Source organism: Vanacampus margaritifer, chromosome 19, assembly GCF_051991255.1.
Source record: "Vanacampus margaritifer isolate UIUO_Vmar chromosome 19, RoL_Vmar_1.0, whole genome shotgun sequence".
NCBI classification, from domain to species: Eukaryota; Metazoa; Chordata; class Actinopteri; order Syngnathiformes; family Syngnathidae; genus Vanacampus; species Vanacampus margaritifer.
Window position 1 is genome coordinate 16,169,002 of NC_135450.1, and position 23,885 is coordinate 16,192,886.

Consider the following 23,885-nt stretch of genomic DNA (forward strand, 5'->3'; position numbering starts at 1 on the left):
CTTCATGCGTCTCATTTCTTGCAATTGCGGAATCCTCCGTCCCTCCTGCTGTTCATGTTAAGTGCTCGCACATTGTATCCTCTGCAGAGGAGACACGGGTGCATTGTTTGTTGTTGTTTTCTTTTTTTCTTTTGTGGGACAGAGATCATAGACCAACGTGCATGCTTGAACCGGTAAAAGTTATGTGCATGGAACCGTGAACGTATCTTCAGGTCCGCATTTAAAAAAAAAAAAAAATTACGACCTGGCCTTTAGAGCGCCTCATTATCAACCATGAGTGCATGCAGGTCACGGAGAGAAAGCAAAAAGAGTGAAATATACATAAAAAAATGTGACAGTCATGTGGACAAGAGCTTTGCGCTGGTGTGTAGATGGAGCCGTTAAATAGTCCTCCCGCATCTTCTTAATCACATTGAAACTTATTTAAATACGCTTACAACATATTGTGAACATATTTCAACACAAATCAATACAGGAAAATCCACAACAGCAGGGCTGCGTTATTACTGGGATTGACCAGATTTCAAGGTCATTAGCTATAAACTCAACATAAAGACAAACAAAAAATGTTTATTCAACCACTCGTATATGCAGGACTTATTTAACGTTGAATATTGCGTAACGCACATATGACAATCCGATCCCCCGCTTCCTTTCCTCTTTTCTAATCTTCCTCCGCCCATCTCCTCGTCTGACATTCCCGCTCTCCCATCCCTTCCTCGCCGCCTCCCGTCGCGAAGCTGCACTCGCACTCCGGTCGTTATGAGAAGACGGGAGTGTTGCCTGTCCTCTTTTCTCCCAGACGCATTTTGAGTCTGGCACTTTTCAGGACTCCCCCCCGTGAGCCCGGCAAGCAGGCAGCCCGGCGGGCAGGTGAACTCGGAGCCGAGTGAAACGCCGTGCAGGGAAGGGAGGAGTGTGTGTTGATGCATTCGCGTGTTTGTGTGTGTCTGCGGCATCGCTGAGCCACAGAGCCCCCCGGCGGCGAGGAGAGCGGAACATTTGTCCTTGAGACTGACTGACTGCAGACGTGGAGCAAGCAGGGTGTCCACTGCGTGAAAGTGGCAGCAAGTATCAGATGTCAAGAAGGAGAAAGAACTAGCGGCAGGTGCTGGCGTCTTTTTTTTTTTTTTTTCTTCCAATTTTGTACGAGTTGTGTTGTTTTATTTTTGTTTTTGACTTCCAGTTTGATCAGTAAGGTCCACTTTGGGGATGGTCGAACGTCGGGACAAGGAGGAGTGTGAAGATCGGACGGCCCAGGTGATGTAGCCAAAGTTCCCAGGTGAGTTTTTTTTTTTTTTTTTTGGGTGAACAGTCAATACGCAGTTTCCAAGCAGGTCGTTAACGAGTCTGCGGCAGCGTCTACTGTGTCACTCGTGAGTGCGTATGCGCCGGTGTGGTGTCTATATGGTTGCGTTTGCAGTCAGTCACTCTTCCTACTCCCGAACTGCCTTGATATCGCAAGTGTTTTGAGATGCAAGCTTTTGGGCTTTTTGCTCAACTCAAAACACTTAACAACAAGCAGCAGTTTGGCAGGTTATAAACAAATCTTTAAAAAAGAGGCTTTATGTTTAATGCCACTCCCAGCTGAAGCTAAACAGAAAACACAACACATATTTAAAACCGCTAGCACAATGTTAACACATAATGAAAGATTGACAGGTCTATTTTTTTTATTTTTTAATAAAAGTAAAATCTTATAGAATTGCGCTCATTTAAAAAAACAAAAAAACTGTGGGTGTGTAGGGGTGCAAAAAAGTTGTGCACTCTTGATTGTTCCAGCATTCTAATGGACAAAATGGCATTTTGTACCCCGAAAGAAAAACATTAAAAAACTTGAGTTTACATAAAACTTGCACATCTTGAAAAACAGTTCATAAAATGTTTTTTTGGTGTCATTAATATATATATATATATATATATATATATATACTTATATATATATATATATATATATACTTATATATATATATAAAAATATATATATAAAAAAAAAAAAATATATATATATATATATATATATACTTGCCTCCATCCCCTGGTCGTTCATCACTTCTTAGTGCTGCATTCAAGACTCTTCTTTAAATATACTTTTTTATTTTTTGTGGTGGGTGTTCATTCTCCTTTGGTTTCCTTCCCCTCCCTCCATGTTTGACCTTGAACACAATCACTGGCCATTTTAGAGCGTTTTGACTGACCCTACAAGGACCCACGAAATATTGTGTTGTGTGACAATGTAAGAAGTCACGCTGCCAAAAGGAAGTTTGTTTTTTTTCTAGCTTTTTCCATTCTGTAGTAATCAGCAGTAGAGGGGTTTGTTTCACACACATGAAAGAATATTTTCGGACCAAAAAAAGCGGAGAAAAAGAAACATGTCTTGCATCAGGAGATTGTTGTCACATGTACCAAAGCAGCCAGTCCTTGCCAGAAATCCCTGCAGTTGCTCTCAAACTGTTTTGGTTGGATTTGTTCTTTTACTATCTCCTCCTCTGATGCAATGCTTTAAGATGTGTCAGGAAAAGACTACTAGAACACCAGAACCTTATTTGGGGTTAATCAGAGGCACTTAACATGGCGGCCACTAACACAATAAACACTGTTAAATTTATACTTCACTAATGTGACTATCATTGTCTTAATGAAGGCGCGTTTTTGCATCGGATCTCATTAGATTGTGCAGGTGCACCTCACGTTATTTTTATGTTGTTTATTGCAGACCTGCTGACAGGCAAGCAGTGAGAAACGAACCACCTGTGGACAAAGAAATTAAATTTTTCTGCGCTGCGTGTGCATCCCAGGCTCCCCCGTGTGTGGGTGTGTGTATTATCATCATCATCATAGGTGTGTGCGGGAAAGAACTTGGGTTTGATAAGACAGAAAAATAAAAATAAATCTATCATACTTATGTTACTGGAAGCAGTGCATATAAAAGAGTCAGAAGGCAATTTCATGACATTTCGGTTGTATATTTGAGCGTCTGTTTTTTTCTTGGCAACCAGTTCAGCGTCCTTCCACAAGGGGGCGACACAAACAATGCGTTGACGTGCTTCTTTTCAACTCAACTGCCCCATTGCCATTGGCCTTCTTTATCCTCACGAAACTTCATCACTATGAACACATTGAGCTACGTCAGGACATCTAACGTCACAAATGTGTTTTGGTGTAGGAGTGACCTTTGACACGTCATCAGATATCCCGACGAATACAACAAAAGTGATCTGATTACGTCCGCCAATCTATTTAATTTGCTTGCGTCTATTTTCTATCAGCCGACTGTAACTAATGTGCCTGACTTCCTTTTATTGCTCCGTAGTTTTATTTTTGCTTCGTCTGTCTCTCTTCTTCGTTACCCCCCCCCCCCGCTTGAGCCGCCTTCTGGGAAGCCCTCCAGTGTGTGTGTGCGCGCGCGCGTGTGCATGTTTTGTGTGTGTGTGTGTGCATTTGGGCTGCCACGGCATTGCGGTGAGACAATGATGTTTACACACACTGTCAAGACTCTTTGCCTCAGTCTCGCTAATTGACGGATGGCTGTGAGTCGGACCTAAACTTAAGTAGATTACGCTTACTAGATCTGCATCCTGATGCTCTTCTGTGTGTGTCTGTTTACATGATTAACACACAAAGGCGTGTGCGGTTCAGCTGCATTTTTGCCAGATAGTGTCAAAATAGAACAGGGTAACTAGCTCGTGTAGACTGTGACTTAATGACTCGGAGCCCCGTGCAGTACTTTGAGCTAATCAGCTGTTCACCATCCGCACGCAAAGCGACAGACGCTGCAAGTTGCGCTTGGCAAAAACACACACAAGAAGAGCAAAAAAGGTTCACCTGTGCAATAACAAAATAATTATTTTTTTTGCAAATTGTGAATTTGCCATGTGAAGGTCTTTCTCATTAATAAATTTAATAATAATGCGTATATTTGTGTAGACTGGGGTCAAGTTGTATTTTACAATTTAAAATGTGCTAAGATCAGATCTTAGCTCTTAATATGAAAAGAAAAATGCACTGAGCAGTCAGTCTTGCAAATGCAATTATGCCATCTAGTGGCAGAAAAATGACCAACACAAATCAACATCGCACAAATTTTTTTTTTACAGCACTTTTACTTTTCTTTAACTCAGTTTTATGAATTATAAAAAACTGTATTAATAATTTAAAGATACTTTTGTTAACGAGTATAAAAACTTAGGGGGAAAAAAATTATTGTACATTTTATTGTTCATTGCAGATATAAAATTTGCGATTAATTAGGATTTTAAAAAAAAATAATTGCCTGACACCTCAATTTTTTTTTATCTGTTCAAAGAAGAGTCTATGCTTTTTTTTGGGTGCTTTTTCGTCACAGAAAGGTGAAAGTTCAGTCAAAATGCTCAACAAACAAAACTGCTTTGAAAAGTGCTTGCAAGTCAGTGAGTTCAAAAATCTGTCACGGATTTGCGCGGTTCACTTCAGTTTTATTTTATGATCATTTTAAAGGCATACTTGTAAAATGTCCCTCATGTGAAGTCATCCTTTGCCACATGATGACATCCTCCCTTTTCCTCCTCCTCCTCCTCCACCTCTTTGACTCGATCCACCTGCCGGCTGCCATTGGCCGAGCCGAGAGCCAATGGCGCGCCGGCTCGGCGTAGCGCAGAGGGGAGGGGTGGGCCTTTCAAATGGTGCGGCCGGACCTCGACGAGGGCCGTCTTTGCTCAGACACCATTGCCACCCGGGCCGGTAGAGACACAACGTTGTGGAGCGAAAAACGGGGAGCCTGAAGATTGACAGGAAGCTAAACTGATGACCGTTAAGTTGTCGTCGGTCTGGACCAAATAACAAAAGCTTTTTTTTTTTTCTTGCCTCTTGGAGAATGGTGGCATAAGCCCACATGGATTTAGTTGACCTCTATCTCCCCGAGTGCTTCACTTACCACCCTGACGCACAGTGAGTACGCGACATCAAGGTTGTCATGGGTAGCTGTTCCTTCCTTTATTCTTTCCTTTTAGGAACTGGACTGGATTTTCTCTTGCGTACTGCAAAACAAGTTAAAGCAGGGTGGGCACATTTTTGTGCTCTAGATCAGCGCCCAAAAAAATATGTAGAATTATTTTCACAACAAAATACAAATTCATTCATATTTTCAGTTGTTCGGTAATTTAATAACAAACAATTACTTAACCAACACTTTTTAGGAGTTGACCAAGGCTCAAAAGACTTCTAGAACACACCACTACTTTTCTGCTGGAAAACTTTGACGTTAATGTGGAATAAAATGTAAAAAAAAATTGTGGACCTAGAATGGAGCCTTGAGGAACTCCACCATCTATTGAACTCGTTACGTTCCCCTGTGGCTATAAATATACTTTTTAAACTTGGTATGTGTTTGATTGTTTCTCTTTGTCCTGCGGTGGAAGCTAAACTAGATTTTGTTTCCCTGCCCGATGTGGAGTTTTGTTTGCGATGGTTCTAGTTGCAATGTTTACAGATATGCAGTCGGCTTGTTTGTTGCTGGTGATGGTGAATGAGTAGAACCAGTTTGGCGGGAAACGACTCCCACAGGAGGGGGGTGTTAATAGCAGGGATACAATTTTAAAAAAAATAAATATTGTGACACTTTTTTTTTTTTTACATGAACAGAATTGTTCCAGTAATAGAAATAGATTTGTAAGTCGAATAATAATAATTAGTAGAAATAGAAACTGTATGACCGTAATGCGGTCATTTCTTTTCCTGACTAAATTCTGATTGGTTTTATTGGACAGGGACATTACTTCAACTAATACACTTTTTTTCAAATGATATTTTGTCATTTTAAGTACAAAGTTGTTTCAAAATTGTTTACATTTAATTTATACATGTACGTAGAACAATTATATTCCTTTTGTGACATTTTTTAAAATTAAAATATTGCGTAAATGTACACATGATTTATTTAAATAATTTAAATAACATTTAATCTTAATAAATATATAAATTCATAAATACATTTTTTTTTAAGTAAAAAGTTATTGTTCGAAATGACAATTCTGATAATTCTTCACACTGAACGTAATTGCCTTTTTTTTTTTTTTTGCAAAAAAAAAATCCTCTAAAACATTTCCTCATGATGCAAATGGTTACTTTTTTTGTTTCCTGAAAAATCTGAAAAAATAACTTTGGCGATTATGTTAAAAAGGCGTCGAATTGCAGTCCTGTTGTAGCTCCATTCTACATATCATATTTGTGAAATCCACAAAATGTGTCTGTCCATGCTTTCATTAGCGAGCAATCATTGCAGATCCTTTTGGAGCAGAAAAAGAAGAATTTCCAAAACAGTTGTGAGATGTTCACATGACGTACAGGTTGGCTGATTGTTGTTGACGTTGGCAAAACGGAGCGGAGAAAGGGCAGCGATGGTCCCAGATGACCCAAAATACATATGAAGCTCCCAGCCACCCCACGTCGCCCTTACGTTACCCGCTTGGGACAGAATGGCCCGCTCTTCCGTGTTCCCTGCAGGTCGGAGCCGTTTCAGCACAAACTGACTTGGCCAACGCTCTTTGGGCTGGCTCGGGGGGGGGGGTGTACCCCACGACCATACAACATACAAACTAGAGAAGATGATTTCTGTAGAAATGGGATTGGAATGGCTTGAAACGGTCAAGAAATGTGAATGGAGACAGTAGATATTAAAAGTCTTTTAATTTGGGAATTGGATTGTGAAAATGTGTGATTTTAGGAATGTATTGCCCAAGGTGTTGTGAATGAGGTGAACTTTTTGAAGTTGTGCTTTGAATCAGCTGAGAAAATACTTTCAACTCGTCCTCTTTTTTTCTTCTTGCTCTTAATTCTGCTGGATGACTTTCAATGGAGCTCAGTGCTGCCCAACCTTGTAGTGGCGCAATGTGGTACTGCACTAAAGGACCAAAAACAAAAATTTCGACTTCTCTAAAACCTTTAAAAAAAAATAAGCAAAACAAAACAATCATTTAAGTGTTACCCATACCTGTTAATGTAGTTTTAATCAATAGGTCAACAAAGTCGGCCAAATACATTTCAGTTTTATTGGTAGACTTTGAACTTGGGGGCTGATTTCCCTTCCACTTGACTTTTTGTCTCCCGTTTTCCCTCTTCGTCCGTCCCACTTCCCACCCCCATCCGGCGCAGTCTTTTGTCCCCATTGTGCGTGCCGCTCGTTTGAAAGTGAGCGTTGCCGGCTCTCACGTGCGGGTTAATGATCCACCGCGGCAGGGCTGGCTTTTCCTCCCCGTTTTGTGCTCGGGACAACTTTGATTTACGGCCCAACAACACCCGCGTCATCTTTTGATGGGCTTTTATGGTGATGATCACATGATCTCTTAATGCCATTTCATTATCCGGGCGAAATCGTTCCGCTCGCTAATGGCGAGTGGGCGTATGTGGCTTGCACGTATATGTCACTCGGCGCTTGACAAGCCAATATGGACGCCGGTGATGGATCGCCAAGGTTACCGCGAGTCCTTTTTAAAGGTCTGCGCTCTATTGTTTTTTTTATAGTCTCAAAGTGGATTGGAAAAAGGATGAGCGATGGAATCATGCAGGAGAGAATTGCGCCAGATTAAAACGGGGAAACTGAACACGCCCAGTTTGAGTACTTCGAAGAACATGTTGAGCCTAAAAATGATTATTTTAAGCCTTAAGACTTAATAAATGTACTATACTCGTTATATTAGGCCTCTTTGGCACAAACAAGTAGATAGGTGACGTTCGCGCGTGCATATTTAAAAGCGAGCGTGTTTTGTGCGTTTGCGGTTTTGTCGAGGCGCGTGTCCGCGGTTTTCTGAGGCGGCGGTTAAAAGCGACCACACTCTTTTTGCCAAGCAAATGACTTGTGGCCCCACGCTGCTGTGATTTACATGGCAGGAAGCAGATTGACGTGCCGAGTGTGTGTGTGTGTGTGTGTGTTCATGTGAGTGACAGACAGCAAAGGAGTTTTCTTCCAAGTGAGCCTGATGACAAACAGTTGCACGCCCAAATGTGTTGGGGGGTGTTTATGAAGACACACGCTTTGCAATGCGGCTGACAGAATGTGTGTGTGTACACGCGTGTTCCTCAACATGTTGCCGATCACGTGACTGCTTTTAGTTTTTATTTTTACTTCCACGTGAACGTCTGGCGCCACAGCGTGCGTGCGTGAGTGTGTTTTTTGGGGAGGCATGCACACTTTTATGTTTGCAATGTCGCTAGTCAAAACATTAATAGAAACAGTTATGGATTTTTAAAACAAGTTATTCAAAAGTTTTTTTATTATTATTATTCTTGCAATGCTGTATACAAATTTTGCCCCCATTTTTTTTTACATATATATAAAAAAATTTCCAAGAAATAAAACCCTTTTTCAGAAATATAAGACCTTTTTTCCCCTCAAAATATTCAGCTTCTCTAAAAACTCATCAGATTTTTTTTTTCAAAAAAATATAACCTTTTTTTCTGAAATGCAAGACTCTTTCCTCAAAATATTTAGCTTCTCTAAAAAAAAACTAGCTGCAAAAAAAAAATCAAGAAAATATCAACCTTTTTCAGAAATAAAATACTTTTTTTCCTCAATTTTCAGCTTCTCTAAAAAAAAAAAAAAAATCTGCAAAATTTTGACTTTGACAAAAAACATCTGAAAATTTAAATCACATAACAGTAAAAACCCAACTTTATAAAGGCAGACTAGCTCACGCACTTCTCATGTTGGATGTTATTAGATTGTGGCGGTGTCCCTAATGAAGTGTCCTGGCATCATCTCAAGGTGGCGCAGTGCATTTCCTTAAATTTGCTTGTGCGTTTCCCCTCTTTCAAAGCAAAGCAGTGTAGTGGTTTGACGCCGTGTTTGCATAATGTGGCCAATCGCAAACTGCCGCTTGGATGGATGAACGCACGAATGGACGCTCTGTGGAACCTCGGTTTTCGTGAGGGATTCCTTCCAGAAAGTCAAGACTAAAAACAAATTGGACAAAATATCACAGGAAATCACCAAAAAAGTGTATCAACAAAAATACATTTTGTAGAGAAGAATAGAATATTTTACATGAAAAAATAGTTTGAAATAAATAATAGTGTGATTATTAAATAAGCCACAATGCTTTTATTTTGAAGGTCTGACTTTTGACAGGAAGTCTTACGCAGATGTTATCTGAGACAAAATTTTGTAGAAAAAAAAAATATGAATGGGTTTACAAAAACTCCTGTTGCAGTGAGTGTACTATGCGATATCAACTCATTCACTGCCAATGACGACTATAGTCGTCAAAGATCCACTTTAACTGGACTGCCAGTGAATGACTTAAAAACACGTTGTTGACGGTTGTTCTCTTGCAGACACCTGGGCAAGATGTCGGTGAGGGGCCCGGAGCCCCCGTGCCCCCCGTCCATTAAGCGGGAGCCGTCCAGCCCCAGCAGCTCGCTGGGAGACGCCAGCCCCGCCCAGCCCAGCCCCGCCGGCTCATCCTCAGACACCAACTCCAGCTTCGGGCCCCCGACCAAGGGCCACGGCCACGCCAATGACAACGGAGGGCCAATCAGGTGCTTTTCTTTGGTTTGGTCGCAACATTAGGTACACCCGCGCACGCTAATGACAAAAGGGAAGCATTGATTCAACAAATATGTTTGGATTTTTGTGCTTGTCGCTTCAGTGTATTCGTTTGAGTATATATTACAATTTACAAATAATACTAAGTATCATATTTACCTCTGCCAGCCATAAGTTCACTTAACTCATTCACTCCCAGGCATTTTCACTGAAGAAACCCCCTTTGCTCACGGGCTGTTTTACAGGATTTTGACTGATTTTGCAAGGCCCACAGAATATAGTGCTCTATTGCTATAAAAACACGGAGCCTACCAAAAGAAAGATTAAGATAAAGATTTCTTTCATCAGGAAAAAAAAAAGTACATTTGTATCTGTTTCCATTTTGGAGAAATTAGCTTAGAATATAGCTAAGTTTTATTATTATTCACATTCCTGGTGAAAACACTGACAAAAAGAGCTTGTGGCAACATGGCCCTGATTGATCTCTTATACTCTCCTGACACCTGCTGGATGTTTAATAAAAATAAAAATAATTGCCTAATTGCTTTAAGCCACCTCTTCTGTATGCTCTTGCATAAAAAAAACATCAAAAAAAACAAAAACGTGTAAACACGTTTTTGGGAGTGAAGGACCAAGTATTAAAAACGTGTTTACACGTTTTTGGGTTTGAATGAGTTACGAACGGTTGAACACGATTTGGTTTAGGAGGTTGGTTGAGGAGGAGGCTCAAGTGAAATGCGAATTCCTGCTGGGCTCGGTGACCAAGCGGGTTTGCCTGGTGTGCGGCGACGTGGCGTCGGGCTACCACTACGGGGTGGCCTCGTGCGAGGCCTGCAAGGCCTTCTTCAAGAGGACCGTCCAGGGTGAGCACACAAAACAAACAATACAAAAAAAAAAAATAAAAAAAAAAGATTTGACTTACGCTTCCCCCAAGAATGTCAATTGTGACGAGTGACTTTGTCGTACCCCAGGCAACATCGAGTACAACTGCCCTGGCTCCAACGAATGCGAAATCACCAAACGGAGGAGGAAGTCGTGCCAGGCGTGTCGCTTCGTCAAGTGTCTGGCCGTCGGCATGCTGAGGGAAGGTCAGCCCCAAAAAACACGACAACGCAAAAGAATTTCTATCTTTGTCTATCTTTCTAACTAACATAAAAAACATGACAGGATTTCATAGCATTTAAATCACTTGAATTTTTGTGTACATGTTTAAACACTTCTAAAACTATATTTATATATTTTTCCGTTTTGCAGCAATTAGCATTAGAATATAGCTAAGTTACATCATTTTTTTCACAAATCTGTTGAAAACACTGGGGAAAAGAGCTTGTTGCAACATGGCCCGGGTTCATCTCTTTTGCTCTGCTGCCACCTGCTGGCCGTTTGTGTAATTACTACCATTTCCTTCAACCGTTCTTTGCAGTTGAGAGGCTGCATCAAAGTCTTCTGTATGCTCTAGCATGTAAAAAAAAAACAAAAAAAACACGTATATATACGTCTTTGGGACACTTAAAACATTTACGTTTTGGGGTGCAAATGAGTTCATAACAACACTGAGCTGAAGTACTTCTTGTTTAAACTAAATAGTGTGCCACAATTTAGTGATCCACAGTGTAATTACAAACAAACAAAACAAAATAGATTAAAATGATGACCTGAATGACAAAAATTTAACTAATTAGTCAAAATTCCACTGCATTTCATTTGCCTGTGCAATCTTTGTGCTTTTGTGTACATTGTGTTGAATGTGTGTGTGTGTAGCAGCGGTCAGGTGCTCTGTGTGTGCGCGCGCTGACGTATTGTTGTCCCGATTTAGAAGTGACTCAAAAAGGAAAACATGAGCGACGTCCTACTGTAGTGACCACTCATAAAAATACACACACACACCGGAACCCCCCCCACCCAAAAAAAAAGTGTTACAAAATAGTGCTAATATTTATGTGACCAAATAGAGCATTTTATTGGCAAAAAAATTGGTGTTAAAAAAAAATATATATATTTTTTTATAACTAAATTACAAATTATATCATTTCTATAAAAACGTTTTTATTTTTTGGTGATCAAATATGGCACAGCATTATGCAAATTTTTGTGGCACTATAATATTATTTGAAGAAAATATTATTTTTGTGTCAAAATCCTTCCATTCCTGTGACAGCTTTTGCTTACAAAATATTTCATGTTCATTTTTTTTTAAAAATGTTGCATACTAATGACGACAATATAATATTTATATATATTTATTTATTTATTATATATTATATATATATATATATATATATATAATATTTAATTTTTTTTTTTGACTAAATGCTGCATTTTTTTTTTCTCACACGAACATCACAGTTTTTTTTATAACAAAATATAACCTTACACTATTCTAATCAAATGTTTGTTTATGACAAGTCAATTGTTAGAAATACAAAACATGTTGAATATTCTTTTGGTTCCTGATGACTTGACAATGAAAATGACGATTCACTTTCGATCCGACTTCGTTGAACGAGTCCAAGCTGACATTTGTACACACATGCTCACTTTTTTTTTTTTTTTTTTTGAAGACTCTGAGCATCCACCACCTTCCCCTTCCCTTCCCCCTCTCTCGTAAAAAAAAAAAAAAAACTCCGGCTGCCTGTTGGGATTCCCGTCGCTCCGTGAAAGGCAAGCCGGCGCTCGTAACGCGCTTCAGCGCGCCTCGTAACGCCCTCCGCCCCTGGAGAGGGCGCAATAAAGGCCCAGACAGCTTTAATTGGGCCGCACTGGGTTGCGGGAGATGTACGCCTATAAAAAAAAAAGAAAAAAAAAAGGCAACAGCTACAACACAAAAGCTGCTGTGTTGTTCTCAAAGAATGTCATATTGTTTGTTGTTGTCGAGGAAATTCCGCCGTGTAACCTTCAAGACCCCGTAAAATTTCTTTTCTAAATATGTGTTGTGACTTTCAATTTTTTTAATACAAAGTTGTGGATATATCGTGTTTTTCAACATTTGATTTTTCTTGATGAATTTTTAGGCTGTGGCTAAAACAGCAACATGTGACGCACTGATAATGAGCCAGCATAGCAGCATTAGAGTGCTTTGTTGTCCACTGTGAGTGCATACAGAGAAATGCAGAAGAGCAAGGAGTGGCGAGGAAACATTTGAAAAGTCCTTTGATAGTCAGCGTGTGGATTGACTGGCGCTTCAGGATAGTGTGGATGCTTTAGAGTGCCTCATTGTTGGCTGTGAGTACCTGCATGTCACAAGAGAGATTGCAGGAAAGACAAGGAATTTAGTTTTATTTAAATGTACAGTGCGACATGAGAGTTGATGTGTGGACCGCGTCTTCAGGCTGGCGTGGCTGCTTTAGAGTGCCTCGTTGTTGGCTGTGAGTGCCTGCATGTCACAAGAGAGATAGCAGGAAAGACAAGGATTTTTTTTTTTTTTAAAGTACAGTCCGACATGAAAGTTAATGTGTGGACTGTGTCTTCAGGCTGGCGTGGCTGCTTTAGAGTGCCTCGTTGTTGGCTGTGAGTGCCTGCATGTCACAAGAGAGATAGCAGGAAAGACAAGGATTATTATTATGTTTTTTTTAAGTACATTCCGACATGAGAGTTAATGTGTGGACTGTGTCTTCAGGCTGGCGTGGCTGCTTTAGAGTGCCTCGTTGTTGGCTGTGAGTGCCTGCATGTCACAAGAGAGATTGCAGGAAAGACAAGGAATTTAGTTTTATTTAAATGTACAGTGCGGCATGAGAGTTGATGTGTGGACCGCGTCTTCAGGCTGGCGTGGCTGCTTTAGAGTGCCTCGTTGTTGTGACTTAAGCAAAGTGCAGATACCTGGAAAATCCGCAAGGTATAGTGTGGAACGCACCACTGCTGCGTGCGAGTAAGAAGTGTAACTCTTGACCGTTGGAATGTGCTGACAGGAAGCGAGGCCAGGAATAGTTTGTGCGGATAACAAACAGCCGTAAACGCACTCTGTCGTCTCTTCATCTATTTCGGGACACTTTCATCACTGCTTTCGAGGGTCTCGGCGTTGGAGGGGGGGGGGGGGGGGTTGCTTCAGCCGGGTGCGATCGCCGGCGTCCCGTGGCCCGACCCGGCTGACCCGCGTTCCCGTGGCGCCGGAAAACTGGCCCCCGCCCCTTGGCACTTCGCCTCCGTCGTGCGACGTGTCTTCACTGCAAACAATCCCACGCTTCTCACATTGTGCGGCAATTGTGCACATGGTGCGAGTCATCCGATGCAGGCGCCACTAAAAAGACAAAAAGCACCTAACACAACTAGAGAATGTCATTTGTGAAGAAATTTTGTTTGAGGATTCTGATGCCGAACGGAAATTTTTTCAACTGCTGAAATGTTGAATGTCGGACTTCGAATGGTTTGAATTGGTCAAGAAATGATTTAACAACAAGGCACTCTAAGGCAGGTTGACATGCTGACTGTCAAGCAGAGCTGTCAAAATTAATCGACAAGTAATCGATTATCACATCGATAACTATTTTAATAGTCAAGTAATCGTTTGGAGCCATTTTTTAATTTAAAATTGTCCACATCCTCTGATTTCAGCATATCAACAGTAATTGTTCGCTAATTTCTGTAGTCCTTCATGAAAGAAGACTGATTATCTTTTGCATTGATCCCAAAAACAGATAAAAACGTTCTAATATTGCCATGGTCCCAAAAAACGTATTTACGTTGTTGATTAAAAACAACAAAATTCCCCCTCCTTGCTATTCCGCCGTTTTTTCCTTGATGCGCGTACACTCAAGGCCAACAACGGGGCGCTCTAATGTGGCCACCTGCGTCACTGGGCCGCCATTTTAGGCACGAGCAAAAATAATCCAGAGAACTGAAATGGTTCTCAGAATTCTCAAATGACTTTCCAATGCGCTTTAGGCGCCGAGCGTTTTGCCACTTCGGACACACACACACGCGGAGTCATGTGACCCGTGGACTGGCACCTGCCAAGTGGCCGGGCTAATCCACACTTAGCATTTACTTCCCCTGCCGTGACAGAGGTCAAAGGGCAGCGAATCCATTTCTTTAATACCCTCCTCATCCTCTTCGCTCGTCCGTCCACCTTTGAACGCGTCCAATGCCACCATCTGGCCTCCATATAAGATGATGATCGATACGTCCATTTTCCCGACTAGCCGGCGAGTTTCTCCTGTTTTATGTCTTGCAGGCGTGCGCCTGGATCGCGTTCGAGGCGGCCGGCAGAAGTACAAGCGGCGAATGGACGCCGACGACGGCGCCTGCTCCTACCGTCAGCTGCATGCTGGCCTGCCGCACAAGAGAACTCGTAAGCGTCATCGCGCCAATCGGCTTCCTCTCATAAGACCATTAAGATGTGTTATAAGGCATTTCTGCATTACACACTTGCTTTCATCGACTGAAAAGAAAAATATTCTTATTCGTTATTGTTATTCAGCGCATCAGTAAGAAATATTTCTCCTGTTGAATGGAGTACACGGCAGGTTTGCTTACGTTTTTTTTTTTTTTTAACTAAAGCTATTCTAAACTATACTATAATAATAAATGAGATTCTGACAGGTGGGTTGGTAAATAAATAATAATAATATAAAAATAAATAATAGGTAATATATTATAATAAATAAAAATAATAATAAAATAATAACTACATCTATAAAAAAATATAAATAATTGTTTGGTCTTCCCAAAAAAAAAATAAATAAATAAATAAAGGAAAAAAATCCACTGGCGAAAACGGGCTTCTGACAGTAAAATAATAATAATAACAATTATAATAATAATACAAAGAATGACGATGATTCTTTTAAAGGCCTTCATAATGTTTTTCTTTTTTTTTTTACTAGCAGAAAATATTTTCCCAAACTAAAAGAAAAAAACTGAAGGGAGATTATGACAGTAAAAAATAAATAAATATTTTTTTAAAAAGAAAAAAAAAGAATAATTCTTTGGTCTTTCCAAATTAAAAAAGAAAAATCTAACTTTTTAAAAAATATATATTTTTATTTTTTTTACTGGTAGAAAATGTTTTCCCAAACTAAAAGAAAAAACTGAAGTAAGATTCTGACAGTAAAATAAATAATGATAAATGATTAAAAAAAAAAAACAATAATAATAATACTTTGGTCTTTCCAAATTAAAAAAGAAAAATCTAACTTTTTTTCATTTATTTTTTTTAATTTTTTTTACTGGTAGAAAATGTTTTCCCAAACTAAAAGAAAAAACTGAAGTAAGATTCTGACAGTAAAATAAATAATAATAAATGATTAAAAAAACAAAAAAAAAAACAATAATAATAATACTTTGGTCTTTCCAAATTAAAAAAGAAAAATCTAACTTTTTTAAATTTTTTTATTTTTATTTTTTTTACTGGTAGAAAATGTTTTCCCAAACTAAAAGAAAAAACTGAAGTAAGATTCTGACAGTAAAATAAATAATAATAAATGATAAAAAAAAACAAAAAAAACCAATAATAATAATACTTTGGTCTTTCCAAATTAAAAAAGAAAAATCTAACTTTTTTTAATTTATTTTTTTAAATTTTTTTTACTGGTAGAAAATGTTTTTCCAAACTAAAAGAAAAAACTGAAGTAATATTCTGACAGTAAAATAAATAATAATAAATGATAAAAAATAAATAAATAAACAATAATAATAATACTTTGGTCTTTCCAAATTAAAAAAGAAAAATCTAACTTTTTTTAATTTATTTTTATTTTTTTTTACTGGTAGAAAATGTTTTCCCAAACTAAAAGAAAAAACAGAAGTAAAATTCTGACAGTAAAATAAATAATAATAAATGATAAAAAAAAAAAATAAACAATAATAATAATACTTTGGTCTTTCCAAATTAAAAAAGAAAATTCTAACTGGCGAAAATGGGCTTCTGAGAGGAAAAAACACAATAATAAGAAGAAGAATAGTAAGAAGAAGGATGATGATTTTCGTTTTTAAAGGCCTTAAGTAAAAAAAATTTTTTTACTGTCAGAAAATGTTTTCCCAAACTAAAAATAAAGACTATAGGTGGAAATAGGCTTCTGATAATAACTAACTAACTAAATAAATAATAACTAATACAGCTGAACATTCAAAAATAATCCAAGGTCCTCATTCCCAATAATGTGTGATTTATCAAAAGCAATGCGTCCTCCGTATCGCTGAGTTACGGAACACCGCCAATGATGACGAACGACATTTTGACGCCCGCCGCGGACGTTTGCTTTGCCTTCCAGCGGGCGACAACCAAGTGGTGTCGCTGCTCCTGCTGGCCGAACCCGAGGCCATCTTGGCCATGGCCGACCCCACGGTGCCCGACAGCGACATCAAGGCGCTGACCACGCTGTGCGACCTGGCCGACCGCGAGCTGGTGGTCAACATCGGCTGGGCCAAGCACATCCCAGGTACGAGACCACCCCGCATGTGCAGGTCGGCAAAACTTGAGTGGCTTTCATTCAAAAGCGCTCCGACAACATCTTGCGTTTCATCAGCGGCCGTTGTCGATGCTTTCAACACCGCCGCGGAAACACCTGCCTCCTTTGTTGACATTTGGCTCCCTGCGCTGCTTACAATACAAACAAAGCGTTGGTGCGTGCGCGCGTGTGCGCATTCCAGCACAAACACCGAGCAACCATTTTGAGCGCGTCTTGTCCTTTCGTGTCCCTCGCCATCGGAAGAGGAGCTTTACCTCCCCCAGGGCCGTTGTCGTCCGTCGCTTTCAGATCCAGCGAGTTCAAAGTTCAAACTTTCACACTCACTGATCCGAATAAATGACTGGATAGCCGATAGCCCATACGCGCCCGTGCAAGCCGTTGAAGCCACAGGGCGGCCATCTTGCTCCTCCCATCTCGCCAGCAGACTACTGTATGAACTATACATATTAGACGTTAACAGGTCGTAGGCACTTGGTATAGGGTCGGGGGTGGTCACTAGTTTTTAACAAGTAAAAATAAATAAATAAATCAAGCGGACGGTATGTGCTGCTTTGAAGACTATTAAATTTGGCAGAGGCATCTTTTGTTGAATTACAGCTATAATTCTTTAATTAAAATAAGATACAAGTTCACTCCTGTAAACGTCATTAAGCATATTTTTGCCAAATGAAAACATCATAAATCATGCTGTCTCAAATGTTCTCCAATTTGGATACTGTAAATGTATCGGGATCATACGCTCAGAAACGTTTCTTGGGAGGAGCAATATGGCGGCCTCGCGGCTTCAAAAGTCTTGGCCAATCGGCTATCCAGTCATATGTTCAAAAACAAAAGTGGCAGCACTCTGTTCAAAATGTGATTGGCCCCTTGTTGCCAGGCAGAGTTCATAAACGGCCCTATTGGTTTTGTATTATTTAAAAAAAAATAAAAATTATATTATTGTATAGTATTATTAGGAATGAATACCAGTCACTGATACTTCTCTGACATCACTTTAAGTCCTCCTGGGCAGTAGTTGGCGCTATACTGCGGCAGTTTGACACATCGGTGAATCACAAAGGTCATTATGTTAAATTTTACTCAAGATATTGGTGAGTACTAAAAGCAAGAGCTCTGGTATCAGTCTGAAAAATATAATTTAATATAATATACCGACAGGCTTTATGGGTTAAAAAAAAAAGGGGGGGGGGGCACCTTTTTGAATACACATTTCCAAAACATGAAATCATAATAATCCAAATGGCTTTTTGTCATCGTTAACGGCGCTGTCGCGTCGTCCGGGGCTGAGTGACGGTTCCACACGTGACGACCGCCGGAGGTTCCGGTCCGAGAGCCATCTGAGTCGCCGTCCCCTGGGGGGGGTGGGGGTGACGGCATCCGGTCCGGGTCGCCTCCTCAGCTGGCGGGGACGTTGACGCTGATGGAGGGCGAAGCGGCGTTGCGGGTTCGGACAAAAAGACAAAAGGCCACGCTTGCTTTTGGCCTTTCGGCGCTGGCTGTCGCATGACTGTGACCGTGACGATGATGATGATAACGAAGATGACGACGACGATGATGATGATGATAACGAAGATGACGAGGACGAAGATGCACACAACCCAACGCTAATGAGCACGATCGTGCTTGACTTGCACTTAAGTCGTACTCCTGCGCTTGTCCTGGCTAACGATATCAGGGGCAGACCTCTTTTTGCCCCGCCGTTAGATTTCAGCCACTGCCACATGTTTGCCCCTGCCAGGAGTTGTGCTAAGCTAAGCTAACGTGTGTGCTAAGCTAACAAACGTGCTTGGTTTTTTCTCGTCCACTGTATAACAGATATTCCACTGTCTGCTGTCAAGGACACAATTTGCCCCCAAAATAAAGCTTCAGGGGCACTTTTCAGTTTGCCCCACCATAAAGCCCGCATCTCACTGAGGGGCAAAGTTTTTGCAACAGTTTGCGCACGTAGCGGAGGTTGGTTTTTCATCCGTTTGTTCACGTTTGTAAAAGGTTACAAAGATGTATGCAGAAAGTTTTTCATATATTTTTTAAAACCTGTTTGCCATCCAATTTTGAACATGTTAAAAAAAAAAATGGCAACCATAGAACATGTTTGCCAAAAAATTATATAAAAAAATTTATTTGCGACTGTAAAAACTGTCAGCCATGAATTTTTTTACGTTAAAAAAAAATTGCGACCATAAAAACCATTTGCCGTCAAATTTTATTCAAAATTTCTTCATGACCATAAAAAAAATTCCTAATCATAAAAACTGCTAAATTTTATTTAGAATTTCATGAGCGACTATAAAGTGTTTGACATCAAATTTTGAACATGTTCCAAAAAAATTGCAACCGTAAAAATGTTTTCCATCAAATTTTAATTTTTTTTTATTTTTATTAGCAACCATAAAACCATCAAATTTTGAACATGTTCAAAACTGCTTTCGAATATCTGTCTCCAGTCTTTGCAACCTTTTGCGACCTCGAACAAACACTGACGATAAACTAACATTTGCAACCTCTCGCCAACTTTTGCCGCTTAATGACATACCGGTTTAAGATTTGAGGGGCACTTTTCAGTTTGCCCCACCATAAGACTTTAGCTGTTGTTGATTCTTGTGAACGTGTGCTTGTGCCTCCCTTTGAGATAATTTTTTTTTTTTTTCTGTGGCCTTGCTTAACTATCAGTTGATTAGCTGTCGTGTCGTCACGCTGATGGATGCCACGGATCCGTTTGCGCTTGTTAACTTTCACAGACAATCAATCAGAGGCGGGGAAAGTGCAACGTAACCTGATAAAATGTCACCGATGCTGTCAAAAGCGCACACGCCCCTCGCTCTTTAAAATGGATTGAATTGATGAACGTGGGTGCGTCTTCAGTGTCGTGAAATATGTCATCATGTCTTCCTCTGTCGGCGTGATAATCTGATTGGCGTTCTAGAAGAATTTTGTTTTTCAACTCATTCGCTGCCATTGACGGCAAAAGACGTCAAATGGTGCATATTTTTTTACTGGGCTGGCAGTGAATGGGTTAAATTAGCAACATATTTTTCATACGGCAGCTAGCTTGACTTAATTCGAGTTTGTACGGCAAGCTACGCTAACGGTACGCTAACGGTCAGCCGCTAGCTTAGCTGCGATTAGGAATTTTGAAAAAATTAAAAAAATTAAAAATATATATATATTTTTTTAAATAAATAAATAAAGGAGAGCAATGATGATGACATGTCAAATCGGTAAAATTACCGACTGAGCTCTCCAGAAAAAAAAAAAAATACGGCAGCTAGCTTGACTTAATTCGAGTTTGTACGGCAAGCTACGCTAACGGTACGCTAACGGTCAGCCGCTAGCTTAGCTGCGATTAGGAATTTTGAAAAAATTAAAAAAATTAAAAATATATATATATTTTTTTAAATAAATAAATAAAGGAGAGCAATGATGATGACATGTCAAATCGGTAAAATTACCGACTGAGCTCTCCAGAAAAAAAAAAAAATACGGCAGCTAGCTTGACTTAATTCGAGTTTGTACGGCAAGCTACGCTAATGGTACGCTAACGGTCAGCCGCTAGCTTAGCTGCGATTAGGAATTTTGAAAAAATAAAAAAAATAAAAAATTAAAAAAATATATATATTTTTTTAAATAAATAAATAAAGGAGAGCAATGATGATGACATGTCAAATCGGTAAAATTACCGACTGAGCTCTCCAGAAAAAAAAAAAAATACGGCAGCTAGCTTGACTTAATTCGAGTTTGTACAGCAAGCTACGCTAACGGTACGCTAACGGTCAGCCGCTAGCTTAGCTGCGATTAGGAATTTTGAAAAAATTAAAAAAATTAAAAATATATATATATTTTTTTAAATAAATAAATAAAGGAGAGCAATGATGATGACATGTCAAATCGGTAAAATTACCGACTGAGCTCTCCAGAAAAAAAAAAAAATACGGCAGCTAGCTTGACTTAATTCGAGTTTGTACGGCAAGCTACGCTAATGGTACGCTAACGGTCAGCCGCTAGCTTAGCTGCGATTAGGAATTTTGAAAAAATAAAAAAAATTAAAAATTAAAAAAATATATATATTTTTTTAAATAAATAAATAAAGGAGAGCAATGATGATGACATGTCAAATCGGTAAAATTACCGACTGAGCTCTCCAGAAAAAAAAAAAAGGAATTTCAACGCGCGTGCCAGCTGAAAGTTGTCGTCCGTGTTCCGCCAGGCTTCCCGTCGCTGTCGCTGGCCGACCAGATGAGCCTCCTGCAGAGCGGCTGGATGGAGATCCTGATCCTGCGAGTGGTCTTCCGCTCGCTAGCGCTGGACGAGCGGCTGGCGTACGCCGACGACTACGTGATGGACCAGGACCAGTCCAAGATGGCCGGCCTGCTGGACCTCAACAACGCCATCTTGCAGCTGGTCAAGAAGTACAAAGGCGTCAGGCTGGAGAGGGAAGAGTTCGTGCTCCTCAAGGCGATCGCGCTGGTCAACTCAGGTGGGCTCGTTGTTGTCTGCTGGGGAGTTTGGGTGCGAGTGTCAAAACGAGTGCGTTGGTTTTGAGTTCATTGAACTCATTCGCTGCCAGCCCGCTTAAAATGGATCTTTGGCGTCTATAGTCGTCAATGGCAGTGAATGAGTTCATATGAAAAAAAAAAATGCAGAGTTGTCATCAATGTCTTGCAAATGCAATTATGCCACCTAGTGGTAGAAAAATGGATCAATACCACGCTCATTTTTTTTTTTACAGTACAGTACATCTTTTTAATTTTAACTCAATTTTATTAATTATTATGAAATAACTGTATTAATGACTAAAAGATGCTAATATTTCTATTAGTTTAGCATTTGTTTTCACTTTTATATTAAGAGTATGAAAACTTTGAAAACATTAATTACAATAAAAAAAATTAAATCACTTGACACCCTTATTTGTACCATAACCCTATAAAGCCTGAACCATGAAATATATGAGAGAAAATTCAGATTTTTTGTAAATAGAGTATTTATTGGTCCTTTTGAACAAACGAGCAAAAAAAGGTTTTAAAAATCAACTTCTACATTTGACTTTTGATTTGATACATCCGGTCACAATGCTTTAAATTCATACATTTATAACTGTCAATAATATTATAATAAACAGACATATCCAAAATATTAGTATTTCCAAAAATCTGAATGAACATTTGCTACTATTAATAAGTATATTGTGTTTCTCCTTTCTCAATTGGGTTACGGGAAAAGTTGGGCAATGCTGCCCTCTAATGGATTATCCGTGCAATGCATGTGTCCGATCTTTTTTTTTCACCTCTCGCTAACTTGATGGTCCATTTTGTGCGAACCCCCCCCCCCCCCCCCCCCCCCGCAGACTCGGTGCACATCGAAGACTCGGAGGCGGTCCAGCACCTGCAGGACGTCCTCCAGGGGGCCTTGCAGGACTACGAGGCGGGCCGGCACGCGCCGGACCCTCGGCGTGCCGGCAAGCTGATCATGAGCCTTCCTCTGCTGCGGCAGACGGCCGCCCGCGCCGTGCAGCACTTCTGCGGCGTCAAGCGGGACGGCCGCGTGCCCATGCACAAACTCTTCCTGGAGCTGCTGGAGGCCAAAGCCTGAACGTCCCGAAAACAGAAGATCATCACTTTGACGTTTTTTTTTTTTCCGCATTGTTGTTTGGTCGGTTTATTTTTTTGTTCTGTATCGCGAGACAAAATCGAAGCTGTGCCACTTGAGTGAAAAGTACTGTGAGGCCCCGATAAGAAGACTTGAGAGGCCCCGCCCACCTCATGAGTTTTTCAGCTCGCCGTGATGGACTTTTTGGACGCCGATTTTGTCCACGATGGCGTGACTTCCTTCAAAGTGGACAAAGGAAGATCCCAAGACTCCTTAGTGGACTTTTGTTCACCCTCCCGGAAGCTTCATTTGCGTTCTTCGCACGTCCAATAAAAGACGAGGAAAAGCCGCAACGGGGCCCTCAAAGACATTTCAGGGAAAGAAAAGTGTGCTCAAGCAAATGTGATATTTATTTGACTCTGCAAATGTACAGCAAGTCCGCAAACAAAACCTCAGAGAGGAATCGTCTCATAAAAAGGCCCACAAAAAAAAAATAAAAAAAAATGCAAATATTTGTAATATAAATAAATACTGTTTTTTGGTTTGTTTTTGTATCTAGTATGGCCTTCGGAGGACCTTATAAGGTTCACGCCTCGGTTCAAATCGTACGTGCAGTAAATATATCCAAATATAAGGAACTATATGATAAATAATTGTTATCTGGAAAGCGCATATTGAAGAACTTAATTTTTGGGAAAAGTATCACATTTTTTACCACTGTCCTGCCCCATCAACTTAACATTTTTTAGTCCAGTTTGTGTTGTTTTTTTTTAAGTGTGTAATGTCCTACTAACAAATCGCCCGCAAATCGGACGTCAACGTGTGCGCTCCTTTTGTCCTCGCAGCCGTGACGGGCGGGCGGGCGTGTTTGAACGACGTTTGCGTCCACTCGCGTGCTTTGTGTGGATGTGGTTGGCAAATATTCTGCCATCAAATAATGAAGGCCTTTTGTGCACTTGCCGCTAAATGTGAGGTATTAAGACTTCGTCCAATGTTCTAGAGTTGACGGTGACACTGTAAGAAGTTGTTTTTTTGTTGCGCCGCGTGTATTTCGTGTCTTACGCCAGGGGGCGCGCTTGTGTTGTTTATTTCTCAGGTGAATAAAAATTTTAAAAAGCCTTACAATACATCATGGCTTTTTTTCCCCTTCTGCATAAAAGAAGCTTACTATACATCATGTCCCGTTTTCCCCCTGCGTACCTGTGCCGCCACTTTTGTTGCAGCTTTTTAGCGACATCTTGTGGTCACATTGTGTATATGCCAAAACAAGTGCTCATAAAGCAAACATTGAAAATATTTTATCACGGATTTTAGAAATCTGAAAGATTATTAATGACAACCATTTTTGCTGTATTATTAATTAGGTTTTGTGTGTAAAC

At 40.1% G+C, this 23,885-nt stretch overlaps 1 protein-coding gene across 4 annotated transcripts; it reads left to right on the forward strand.

Moving 5' to 3' along the window:
- Nucleotides 1-70: 70 nt before the first annotated feature.
- Nucleotides 71-23,633, forward strand: LOC144039240 (estrogen-related receptor gamma-like). Of its 4 annotated transcripts, none has more exons than XM_077552375.1 (9): nt 71-1,108; nt 1,187-1,282; nt 9,307-9,510; nt 10,223-10,380; nt 10,489-10,605; nt 14,685-14,801; nt 16,723-16,890; nt 21,125-21,394; nt 22,265-23,633. In XM_077552375.1, exons 3-9 carry the CDS (start codon nt 9,320-9,322, stop codon nt 22,507-22,509), a joined length of 1,266 nt encoding a protein of 421 aa, XP_077408501.1. In that variant the 5' UTR covers nt 71-1,108; nt 1,187-1,282; nt 9,307-9,319; the 3' UTR covers nt 22,510-23,633. The 4 variants fall into 4 exon arrangements, with proteins under 4 accessions (XP_077408501.1, XP_077408502.1, XP_077408500.1 ...); XM_077552376.1 differs by having other exon boundaries at nt 1,200-1,282; XM_077552374.1 differs by lacking the exons at nt 71-1,108; nt 1,187-1,282 and adding an exon at nt 4,663-4,926.
- Nucleotides 23,634-23,885: the final 252 nt, after the last annotated feature.

Coding starts and splice junctions, on each gene's coding strand:
- LOC144039240 (XM_077552374.1), top strand. CDS start 4,871: ATGGATTTAGTTGACCTCTATCTCCCCGAGTGCTTCACTTACCACCCT. Junction 14,802..16,722: donor CCTGCCGCACAAGAGAACTC/GTAAGCGTCATC, acceptor TTTGCCTTCCAG/CGGGCGACAACCAAGTGGTG. Junction 21,395..22,264: donor GATCGCGCTGGTCAACTCAG/GTGGGCTCGTTG, acceptor CCCCCCCCGCAG/ACTCGGTGCACATCGAAGAC.